This window comes from Pyxicephalus adspersus, chromosome 12 (genome assembly GCF_032062135.1).
Source record: "Pyxicephalus adspersus chromosome 12, UCB_Pads_2.0, whole genome shotgun sequence".
Classification (NCBI taxonomy): Eukaryota; Metazoa; Chordata; class Amphibia; order Anura; family Pyxicephalidae; genus Pyxicephalus; species Pyxicephalus adspersus.
In genome coordinates, this window is record NC_092869.1 from 40,834,130 (window position 1) to 40,846,773 (window position 12,644).

The 12,644-nt window shown below is 37.7% G+C and overlaps 2 protein-coding genes across 5 annotated transcripts in view; one reads left to right on the forward strand and one right to left on the reverse strand.

Annotated features, from left to right (window-relative positions):
• Positions 1 to 12,644, forward strand: part of CDC42BPB (CDC42 binding protein kinase beta) — an 81,225-nt gene that overhangs the window by 50,008 nt on the left and 18,573 nt on the right. Inside the window, exons 17-26 of one of the 4 annotated variants that reach the window (XM_072428299.1) lie at positions 610 to 734; positions 1,341 to 1,446; positions 2,707 to 2,757; positions 4,024 to 4,172; positions 4,920 to 5,014; positions 6,058 to 6,128; positions 6,751 to 6,801; positions 8,657 to 8,746; positions 9,017 to 9,094; positions 11,589 to 11,694. In XM_072428299.1, the coding sequence (XP_072284400.1) occupies positions 610 to 734; positions 1,341 to 1,446; positions 2,707 to 2,757; positions 4,024 to 4,172; positions 4,920 to 5,014; positions 6,058 to 6,128; positions 6,751 to 6,801; positions 8,657 to 8,746; positions 9,017 to 9,094; positions 11,589 to 11,694 (922 nt within the window). The remainder of the gene's footprint in view (positions 1 to 609; positions 735 to 1,340; positions 1,447 to 2,706; positions 2,758 to 4,023; positions 4,173 to 4,919; positions 5,015 to 6,057; positions 6,129 to 6,750; positions 6,802 to 8,656; positions 8,747 to 9,016; positions 9,095 to 11,588; positions 11,695 to 12,644) is intronic. The other 3 variants (XM_072428301.1, XM_072428302.1, XM_072428303.1) reach the window with 3 other exon arrangements.
• AMN (amnion associated transmembrane protein) overlaps positions 2,225 to 12,644 on the reverse strand; it is a gene marked incomplete in the record, with an annotated part of 61,779 nt that continues 51,359 nt past the window's right edge. Inside the window, 1 exon segment of the mRNA XM_072428305.1 lies at positions 2,225 to 4,134.

Here is a 12,644-nt window from a genome sequence, read left to right on the forward strand (position 1 = left end):
TTTGTAAACATTTTTGAAAGTTCAAATCCTGAATTTCCATTTGGAAAATAAGGATCGTTGTTAGTTTCAAATAAAGCATACATCCATAATTCATCCATCTATTTCTGTATTTACTATTTAACTTGAGGTTGGCAAACACCCACTAAAGAATTACTATAGTTTTTATACTACCATTACATCAACAAGTTTATTTGGTATTTGTCTGCTGCTTATGTAGACCAACATTTAAACATAGGGTTCGAACCATTTATCTCATCTTTATAGGCAATGCATAAACATTTTTTCAGAGCTGGCAGTCCCCGTATAATTATCACATTAATATATATGTATTGGTGCTAATGCTCCATACTGAAGTACTACTAATTGACAATTAAGGGTGTCTGTAAAAAAAAAAAAAAAAAAGGCAGCAGCCTTCAGAAATCAAAGATATATCTAAGCAGAGCTCTTGTGTGGTTGCATTCGCTGTGGTTTCATGTTCGCTCTGCTTCACAGCCATTTATGTAGATGACCACTAATGCAGTCAACACAAGTACTGGTCATCTGTAATATTTAACGTTTTTGTTCGTGGGTGCATATCATTTCACACTTTTGTCCTATCTGTCACTGCAGCTCGGCTCCTTTGTGGATAAACTGACGTCTCAGAACAGACAGATGGAGGACGAACTTCAGGACTTGACGTCCAAGAAAGAGTCTGTGGCTCACTGGGAAGCTCAGATTGCAGAAATCATTCAGTGGTAGGTTTCCTCATGTCCTATTGTCTGGGGTTTCTCACAAGAGGAAGTGACATTTCCCTTATCTATTTTTGTGGTTTGGTGGGTGTGTGCTGGCAAAGAATGCTCATAACATTTTATTCACATACTGATTGTTTTGTCTGTGAGAACTTCTCTGGTGGGTTCCACCCTGGTTTCTGATAATACTAATCAGACAAATGTCATGTTACTTTTTCAGGGATGCCTAAATATAACTAAAATTGCCTTAGAGTGTATAAACACACACATGCATATATTTAAATTTTTGACTCATGTTCCCCTTTTTGTCAAAACACCAGGAAAGTGTTAAAAATCATGTGGAATGCAAAAAATCAATAATATACTCACCTGGATTTTAAATAGACTTCACATGGATCCTGCTTTCAGCGCCTTAGAAGGCTGAGCTCATCCCTCCTCTAGTAGGGTCTGGGAAGCAAACAGTACACAGAATCTCACTGATAATTACTGAACTGCAATGCCTTAAGCATTCCCTAGAATCACTTTTAGAGAATGAGGATACCCCTGTGTCACCCCTGCAGCAGAAAAGCCATTTCCTTCATATGTGTTTTATGATTGCCTGTTTTCTTGTAGGGTGAGTGATGAAAAAGATGCTCGAGGTTATCTGCAAGCCCTGGCATCCAAGATGACAGAAGAACTGGAGACGTTGAGAAGTTCCAGTCTTGGCTCTCGCACACTGGTAGGTGCTTCACTCACTGGCCTCTTTTGTACGGGATACTCAACCTTGGTGCACGTCAAGCGTAATCTTCTCACACCTCTAAAACACTGAACCTAACAGATCCTCTATTAAATTTTCACAGTGGTCGGCATATTCGTCCTGTATTTGTCCACATAACAATGTCATCAGTACTGAAAGTGATTTGAACTTCGAAAGTAAAGAGTAAACTATGAACAGTAATCCATCTTAGAGGACACTTCATGTGACAGTGGTCAGACAAGAATTCTGTTCATGTTGACAAGATTTCATTTTGTGCCTTCAGGACAGGAATTGAAAGGTTTCTCCTAAGCAGGACACTTTCAGCAAAAAATGACCTGATGTTGGATTTATACCATTTCCTATTTCAAGGTTGCGATACAAAATCAGTGAGCGCCAAAATTCTCAGAAGGTGTTCCGCAGTGACTGCGGCTATACCTCTCTCATATGCATACTTTTCATTTAGCTCCTTAGATTCAGTGGGTTTTTGCAGACGTCAGTTAACAGGTAATCTTAAGGGCAGAAAATGCTGCCTGTCACAGATTTCTGTGCTTTGTTTCTCTTTTGATCTACATACTAAACATTAAAACCTTAACATCATTAGGATAGTCAGCTAGCATATTTAAAATGAGCTCTGTATTGACCACTCGTAATTCTGTCATTTAGGTTTCCTCCTAAACTGCTTTTGGTCAGGACTGTCAGATATTTGATGATAGAAATCTCCAATGGGGCACAGACATAAAACACATATAAAAGTGAAAGAAAGGTTACATTTTTTATTTTGTATTATTAACATTTGTAAAGCATTCTTCAATAGAGCTCAAAGTACATAGTCTACAGCACATGGTATTCCCAGATGGTCTCTCATCTGAGAGTAGTAACATGATCCACCTCTGCTTAATTCAAGCAAATACAGAGGGTGGTGTTGGCTGTAGCTTTAAACCATCAAGTATGTTTATAACAATGTTTTTACTGGACTTAGAATTTCTAGTCACAGTTGAATTTTTTGTATGAGTGTCTCAAGGAAAAGAAAGGAGCTAAAATCTTGTTTGAATCATCTCATGTCCAAAATTATTTATTTATAGCAAGCAAGCCCAGGTTTTCTATCCTTACTACTCCCTTATATTAGTCCAGTTGCTTGCCTTTGAACCCTCTCTGAATCCCCTGTATCCAGTCCTATAGATCCATTCCATGTGGTTATATCAATTTATGGTAACATACATTGTATTCTGATTGTTGCTGTAGCATGAGATGTCATACCAGCACGGCCTGACACCTTACAGTACAGATAGGCTGGTGAGTCTCTCGGTATTTTGCATCATCCTGGTGACGGGTCATTCTGGTGATGGGATATTGTAGATAATTTTGTAATCTTGTTGATTTCTTTCTTTCTCTCTTTGCATGTAAATGACACATAATTTCCAATGTATGTAATTGTTCAAATTAAATATATTTTTAAATTCAATTGTGATGGCAAATATTTTACAAAACTGTCTGTGCACAGAGTGATTAGAAATTACATATCAGATAAGTCCATCAATTCTTCATATCTAGGATAAGACTATTTTAGTGACTGGGGGTATATACTTATGCACTTGACAAAAATATTTGTTTCACCTTTATTTCACCTTTTGAGTGAATAAAAAAAATAAAATTAAATGACAGGTATTCATGCTAAATGTACATAGTCTCCTTTACAGTCCATGTAGACTAACTTATTTGTAATTTTATCGGCCCTGTTAAACACCTTAGAAAATAAAACACTTTCATTTACATATAGTCCCCAATAGCCAAAAAGTATGTGAAATCCATTTTGTGTGCATCAAACCTTTAAAAACCTAAATATTATCTTGTGCTTGTACCAACAATATCATTGTTTTGCACACAGACAGTGCAGAGTACAGAAATGTGGGGAGTGACCCAACAGAATCTCCCATTGCAAGTTGTCTGTAAAAAACAAAAAAAAACTAATGGGAGTGGATACAAAACCACTTACCCTGCATAAAGGTATTTTTAACACTGAATCGCTGCATAAATCTGGAAGAAATATATAAAGCACACCAAGATTCATATAGGAATATACATGCTTCTTGTATTTAATAAGTGCCAGTTTCCTGCAATCGAGAAGCGATTACACACACCTCCGGTGATCAGTCTATACTTCCTCGCTCCATTCTAATACTTCTGCTGACTTCTTCAGCTTTTGACCCTGCTGCCCGAAATCATTTGAATGAGGCAAAGTGTTAATGAATTATCTTCTATTTGATCATGCCATCCATCACTCCCCAGTGTGCTTAGACAGGTTACAGCTTTTTTTTTTTTTATTTCAAACAATATCAATAATCATTTACAGGTTTTAATCTCAGATAATACAGACAACAGAATACAAATATTTCTTCTTTTCTGCTCTTTTAAGGCATTTCTCATATTTGATTTATTCTGGTGTACAGCCTGCCATCTCTTTGACCTTCTTATTCAAACTAATGAATACTAAGGCACTCATGGTGACTTTAGTAACATTTGTTTATGGCACTTTTTTAAAAATGGTATATTCTTCTCCAGGATCCTCTTTGGAAGGTCCGACGCAGCCAAAAACTGGACATGTCTGCACGGTTGGAGCTGCAGTCTGCTCTGGATGCTGAAATACGAGCCAAACAAATTGTTCAGGAGGAGCTGCGGAAAGCAAAAGATACAAATATCACATTTGAGAGGTAATAATTGGCTTTATGATTTTTTTTTCTAGAATCCACATTCAGCTCCCATGAGCTACAGGTTCTATCCTTTACTGGTTTGTATTTTTTTAAGATGCCAGCAATCTGTATGGATTTATTTGCCAGGAGATTTTTATATATGTTTCATTTGAAAAATAGCTGCATGTACCTATGCATTGTTCTAGTTCTTAGATTGCAAAGGTACTTAGGCCCACACGCTAATATTTGTTTATCATAGGGTGGCATGGTGGCTCAGCACGCTGGCCTTTGCAGCGCTAGGTCCCAGGTTCGAATCTTGGCCAAGGCACTATCTGCAAGGAGTTTGCAGGTTTCCTCCTACATTCCAAAAACATGCAGCTAGGTTAATTGACTTTCCCCCAAAATTGACCTTGGACTGTATTAAAGACATTTGACTATGGTAGGGACATTAGATTGTGAGCCTTGGAGGGACATCTAGTGACATGACTATGAACTTTGTACAGTGCTGTTTAATATGTTGGTGCTATATAAATACTGTGTAATATTATTAAAATCCTATTATTCAAGATCAATATTCAAACAGGATACCACTTCAAAAGTGCATATGTCCCGAAGGAATAGGAATACTTTAATACTAACTACACCTATTTTTTTTGCCCCTTTTCCCCACCTAACCCACCCTTCTTTACTAATGCTTATTTATCTTGATCTGATAACTGTGGTCCTGCTGTTTATTAACATCTGACTGGAATTGTGTTTTAATTGCAGCAAACTGAAAGAAGCCGATGCTAAAAATAAGGAACTGTTGGAAGAATTGGAAAGCTTGAAGAAAAAGCTGGAGGAGAAATTCAAAGACAACAGTGGTTAGTAGTTAAAGCAAAATGGAAAAAAAAATCTTTTGACTTTGTAAATGGAAAGCTGTCGATTTCTCCTTGCGCAGCAATTTTCCTTTTCTTAGGGGTTTCCTCTTCCAACCTCTCCTAATCCCGTACTGCGCAGGAGCAAGATAAAGCAACACACTTGCCGAAAATTTTTTTAAAAAGTTCCAATCTCACTGTGCATGCAGTATACAATTCAACTTTGCTTATGTTATGAGCAGACTGGTAAACTTACTCTTCTGCTGCAGTTAGGCAACCCAGGGAGGTCAGCACCAACCTGTGACTGGGCAGTGCAGTAGCAGCAATACTAATAAGCTCTGCTCTCTTTGCATGTTCCTTATTCGTACACGAACATGCAGAAATCTTAACTGGACCCCAAGTACTACCCCTTCCTTTCTCAGTGAGCTGATGTACAAGGGGAGTGCATAAGATTGTAATCAGGTCAAATTTTTTTTAAATATTATTGGATACCTTTTAAAATGTATTAATATTTAATGAACGCACAATAAAATTTGTTTTTATCTTTCTGGAGTTTTACTTTTCATTAAAGCTGAACTCCATCCCTTCCTCTAGTCTTGAACAGTTGTAGGAGAGTTTTCTCTCCTGTACTTTAGTTGCTTTTTTTATTTCATTGCAAACATTCGAAGCTGCAGCACATTAGAGAGGGCCCATCCTATTTCATCAACATCACATGTGGGGGTTACCTAGGATGGTCTGCATGCAAATACATCCTTTAATTGGAACAACCTTTTCATCAATCTGTAATGTAGCAATCAATTCACTTTGATGTTTACAAAGCTGCAAGAGCTCACTCAGAAAAACCCACTGAGTCTAATAAAGGGTGAAAGTGGCATGTTGATACAGTGAGGGGGAAGGACTAGAAAGGCAAAGCTTTTGTAAGGATATTGAGCAAAGGTAAATGCTTACCTCCTGGTTATTCAGTATGGCAAAATGCAGAAACAAATGCTAAATTTCCTCCCTTTTATTAAGTAATCTTTTGTTAATATTTTATTTCTGTTTTCTCTTAGGGCTCAAACTAACAGAATTCCATGACTCCATATTTGATTACTTTAACACATCTCCCTTGCCACACGAACGAGTAAGTAATGATCAGTTTTTATTTTCATGGAAGCATGCCTTATATTGTTGCTATAACTTATAATAAAGTTTTTTGGTTTGAAGACATTAGAATTTTTTTTATTTTTGTTTCTTTTATAACATTTTAGTTTAATGAGACCTGGGTACATTCATATTTGTTCATGATGTTCCTGCTTAGTATTTGACAAAAGATTTATCCTTCTGCTGCCCTTTTTTTATTTTTTACTGATTAACTTTAGTAGAATTTTCATTCTGGTTTATTATGAGTTTGTCATGTCAGCTAGCCACTAGAAAATGCATCTGTATAAGAAACAACAAGCAAGTTGAAAGTCATATCAAAATATTGACACCCTCATATCTCCCAAATAATATTATTGGTTTGTGAGGCCACTTACTGACAATTGGAAAGAACACAAGTTACTAAAACTATCTTTATAGAAAAGTGGAGATTTGCATTGCAGGTTTACCCAGATATAAGTTCCCAATAGCATGCTACTTGCTGTATAGAAGAATATTTACCTTTGGTATAAGTTGCCAAACCAACACAACTTGCAACTTCAAGAATTCTGAATTTCTGGGTACATAGTGCTGATTTTTTGTCCCTCATGTTTGTTACCACAAAGGAACCAATGTCTACCTCGTCCACGTCCTCTCTCCTAGCCTATTGGGAAGATGTAAGTCTACTCGCACCTTTTGTGACCATCTTAAAATCAGACTATTGTAACCCAGTCACCATCTAATAGTATATAACCCTACAACTTAAAGGCCTGTATTTAATAATGCAAAGTGCACAGTGCGGTAATTTACAGAAATAATCCATCTTCAGTACAGCCTTTTTTCTAGATTTTGAGTGGCTCCTCACTTGACATAACTGCAAAGACAGTGGCTCACTATATTATGGACTGTAATAATGCCATTCTTTGTGTGAATATACCACTTACCTATATTTGTAACTGCAGTAAGTTTTATTTACCCCTAGACTGCATTCACATTTTGTTCTCAATGGGCCTGATTTATAAAAGCTTGCCAAGGCTGGGGAGAATACACTTTGTTTCAGTGAAGCTGGGTGATCAAGCAAACCTGAAATGAATCTGGTCCAGGATTCAAAACATTTGCTAGCGAAAAGCAAATGGATTTTAAGAAGTTCATTCCAGGTTTGCTGTATCACCCAGCTTCACTGATGAAAGTGTATACTCTCTGGCCCTGGGGAGCTTTGATAAATCAGGCCCCATGAGTCCAAGTGCGGTTGTACAGATCTGACCTCCAACAGTGCAAGCATCCAATTCACGTTTTATTCCCACATGGGTGCAGTGGCCTACAGCAGCCGACCCTTCCAAACTGCATATTAAGTCGCATGCTGCCTGGAAATGCTAGCAGCTCTAGAGTCCTGCTGATGAAATGCATTGATTTTTGTAAGAAGTATTTTTTTTATTTATGGTAAATCATTTTACAATCCACTAGATACTGACTGATCTGCAGCTCTTTCTAATTAACCCCATTGTGCTTTGGTCGATCGCATTGGGTTGAAATCAAACATTGGATGTTTTCTAGAAGCGGTCACAATTTCAAAACAGAATGGAAATAGAACTGTAGTATCTGTGACAGTTTGACCAGCCTATACATTATTAAAAAACATATTTTCACTTTTGTGGGTTCTAAGCTGTATAGAAGAAGATGGCTGGTAAATCTGTGGACCAGAAGTAATGTCTTTGTTTTCCTTCAGTCCCCTTTGAAGCCATACCCTGCCAATACAATTTTGAGCCTTTAGATCTGGGTTACTGCATCCATTTGCTCTTTGTGCTATTATTAAATAGTGGCCGTTGTCCTTCACTAATGTTACAAATATAAGTCATCTTTTATATCTCTTTCACTTTATCTGCATATAAAATACACAACTTAAGCAAGTGTTCACCCTATACTATCCTTTTTTTAACCCTTTAATTGTCCAAGCAAGCCTTAGGACATGACACTTTATATTCCTGCATCCGTGCACTGTTCTAGACAGCCAGGCTGTATTTTTAGCACATAAAATATGTTGGGTTTAACATTTCAGGCGGTAAGAACTAAAATCTTCACCAGTGTTAAGATACACCCCCCCTCCAGCAAGGTATATTTACACATCCATGCTCTCTTGCTTCCTCCTTGTGCTCATAAGTCCCTTTGTTATGTTAGTGTAATGTAATGGGACTTATGCACATGGGGGAGTATATGAGCTTACCCCATGTGATGGTGCTTAGTCCTGAGCAAACATTTGCCTGTCATTCACACGTCATTCACACCATCCAAAACTGAAGCTTATTGATGATGGACCCCTGATGCATGGTGTGAAGGGAACGTAGGTAAGTCAGTATACCTTGCTGAGAGGGTGGGCTATCAGGAGTTCTTGTCACTCTGCTCTGAGTAGACAGTCTCCAACTGTGCCTGTCATCCAGCTTATAAACACTGATTGTCTATTCATAAATATTCTTATTATAATGTTCTCTACTTTTGCAGCAGTTTTGATCCTTTATTTTTTTTTTTCTATTGCAGTCCAGTCTTATCAGTGATCAGGAGGTCTCTACACCCAAACTGGATATCTCGCCATCCCTTTCTGTCCCTGCAGTGTCAGACCAGCCGGAGGTGGGATTTTGTACTTGTGCATCTTGTGTATTATCCCAGGGAGAAGCAGAACTTTGCTGCTTTGTCAGCATAGAGTATAACATTGAGCGACATGGTGGACCTTTGAAATATTGGCTGTACCTGTAGTTGAAAGGGCAGGCCCAAAGCAAAAAAAACTTCCACTTGGCAGATTTCAGATTTAGCTGTGTCCTAGACGAAAGGATGGTATTAGTCTTGAAGCTTCCTCAGCTGTAACTGAACAGCGTGTAAACTGTGTTTCTTTTTATGTAGGAATCTGTGCGGTCTCAAACCCGAACGCCTCCTGCTCCCTCTCCAACCTTTACACCAATTTCCATTTCTGTTCCAAAGGTAAGTGGTATTTAGAATGGGTGTTTGATGCATTCTTTATAGAAGATAAATGAAGCCTACCGCCCATCCCAGGGTCTTTCTGTCACTATTGCAATAACCAGATTCACTGCCTGCTTGGGAATCTTTTTACAATTTTACTTTTGTCCCTTTAGGCCAAGTTCCCCATTACTTTTGTTTTTTTCTCTCAGTACTGCATATCTTTACTAAATTGCTTAGGCAGACTTTCAAAAACGCTACTGAGGAGCAGTGTCTCCCTAATAGGACAATACTGATATTTAGGTATTGTATGGGACACCTATTTTTTCTTTATGTTTCATTTGTATAAGGATCATTTTCTACACATGGCTGTCAACTAGCATAATGAAACTAAAAATCTGCTGTGAAGCTTTACCCCATTGGGTTACAGCACCCTAAATTGCTTTGCCATTAATATGGTGTTACAACTTACTGGTACCCTTCAGGTATATCCCAATTTTTAGTGCCCACTCCCCCAAGTTTTAACACCTTTCCCACACAGTGTCCTAGCATTGTTCCCTTCATTTAAATGCGACTTATACCTCTCCCTGCATTACAGTACCTTTTCATAAAGCTTCCTTCTGACTAATGCCCCTTTCATAGTATTTTTTATTATAGTGTTCCCTTTTCCAATCCAAAGTTTATAGATCCCATGATAGTGTTCCCAGTAAACAGTCAGCACATAGCTTCCCCAAAGTTCTCGCTACATTATAATGCCCGTTTATGCCCCACTTCCCCCCACACCCCAGTGAAGAGTATTGCATGTCTAAAAACTCACTGGATGTTTTTTTTTTTTTTTTTTTTTTCTCTCCTCTCCCATGCCACATTGTATTCCTTTTGCAGCTGTATGGACAGCTTCCAGTCTTCTGAATCACATTCAATAGTTATGACACATCCGTTACACTGCACTGGGAAAGGCAGCTGCAACACTCCTGGAATCTGGGGCACTGCAGCACCAATTGTGTGACACTTTTGTATTCTATTTAGGTGACTGCCAGCAAATTGTCACATTTTAGTACCAAGAGAATAAAATTGCCATTGTAGCTCTAAACTAGTACTAATGAACATACTGATATAAAGGGCATATTAAAACAGAATCAGGCTTGGCGTTATTGCAGAGGAGAATAGAAAATGTCCCTTCTGCAATAATTCCTCCTACCTGCTTTGATCGCTCCAGGTTTGTACAGTCCAGTGAATAAGCATTGCCATCCTAGAAAAAAAAAGTGTGTTACTGGAAAAATCACATTGTCAAAAAAACTGAAAATAATTTATTGCAGCTTGTGGCAGTCTTTAGACATTATTGCTGCATGCACATTTATTATTTTGTCCTTGATTTTAGGTATACTTTAAGAAATGTGGTTGTTGCAGTGCTTTACTTATACTTATCGGCACAATAAAATATTTTGTTGTAGTCAGCTGATTTGAAGTTCAGATCTTCTGCGGTGTGCCATAAAAATGTTCTCACTTAGTGTCAGGAGACCAGTAATATCCATTCTTTCACAATAGAGGTACTTTTATGTCCAGCCTGACTTCCTGCCCCATTGTAGAGTCAGCACTCTTCTGTCCAGGAAACAGGAAGTTGTATATAATAATGTCTTTGCTCATGTCAGACCACATCTCTTATTTGGTTTCTCACGAGCTGTATCAAACTTGAGCGTCTTTGACTGATCTTATATTCTATGCAAAGCAGTTTTATTATGTACCTAAAGCTAAACTTCAGGTAAATGTCAAAAATGTTATTACTCCCAGAATGTCATAGTTGAGAATGCTAGTTCCCAGGGGGTGAGACTAAAAATATGTTTCCCTAGACAGCACTTAGCGATGATCAGCAATGATAAATTGCTTTACATCTGTAGGGTAAATGCTCATTTTTTTTCCAGGGGAACATATTAACCTTTTGCCTCACTTCTCCAGCCACCTACCTACTTTATTCTGACACTCTGGGTTTTGGGCAGTCTCTTGGCTTCCAAACTAACAACTGCAGGACCAATGCAGATGACATAAGAGTAACTGCAGCTCTTACTTTTTCATTTCTAAGGTGCACCACAAGAGTATTTTTCATTTACCAAGCTTAGGTGTTTAACTCCCTTTTTAATGTACAGCGCTGCGTAATGTGTTGGAGCTATATAAACACTGTATGATTATATTTATATTAAATTTAAAGAGACCTCTTCACTGAGAGAAAGGAAAATACTGTTGCAGCTTTTAGGTGGCTGCAAGTACCTGCAGCATCCCCTACCGACCAGTCTTCCCGTCCTGGCTAAACCTATAAGATTGAAATGTGGACCCCCAGAGGTGCTAACTTTGCAAATCTGCGCCATCTTTTGCCATCACAGCCCTGTCTGCTCTCTTTGCTCTCTTTCATACAATTTTGTCATGGACAAAAGAAATCTTTTCACCTGACACAATTATGCACATGTAGGACTATGTAACAGGTTTTCCAAAATACTAGGTTGATGTGTATGTTTTTTTTTTCCAGCCCAAGGCTCACCAGCTAGCGATAAAGACTTTTACAAGTCCCACTCAGTGTTCCCACTGTACGTCACTCATGGTTGGACTAGTACGGCAAGGCTACTCCTGTGAAGGTGTGTTCTGCATTTAATTACCATTTGTATTTATTTGACTTGAATTTATGTGGGAGGGTATTTTTAATTGCTGCATCTCCACCCGTGCAGTATTTTATGTTATTACAGTTTAGATTTTTTGGGTTCGGAGATCTTGAACTCTGATGCAGGAGATTGCATTGGGCAACAATATTGCCCTATATCGAACCAAATTGAAGAAAATAGGGGAAAATCTTTGTTAGGGTTTACATGCACCTACATTACATCTCTAATGGGGGTGCTATTTTGCCATAATACTAAAATAATAAAATAGTTATATTGAGTAGCTAGATATAACATCTTGTGATATAATTCAATATACTGCATTGGAAGTATAATTAAAACACTGCAAAAAAATGAAAAAACATTTGTTATTGGAAGTATACTGTATTTTTGATATTTTTTTTTAGTTTTTTTACCTGAACGCCAGGCTAATGGCAGGCATTCGAGGCGCGAAACATGGCCAAATCCCTGAGCCTTTAACGTAGTCATGTTGTTCAGCTTTTTCAAGAAACTCACTCCTAGTCTCCTGATTGAACAGTAAAGGAGTAGCTGTATGTTAGTACGGTCATTCCTGTATTCTTCTACTGTAGGTGTGTTCACAATTTAGAACTGATGACATTTTGTAAAGAAATGCAAATGCAGGCAAGAGAGTAAAGATAGAATTCATGTACTCAAGCCACTTCATTTTTAAATACATAACTAGATTAAGCTGTATTTATCGTTGTTAAAAAAAAAATAATTTAAATGCAGATAATCGAAATCTTTTAAAATTTTATTTATAGTCTTAGATGTTTTATTTATGCTTAATAATGATTGCTGAAAGGTAAAAGGTATGCTAATACCAGTACAATATCTATAAGGCTTTAAGTAGACAACTATCTGTGCACAGATGGAAATATTGACATTTTTCTAATTGATATTGCTCATCC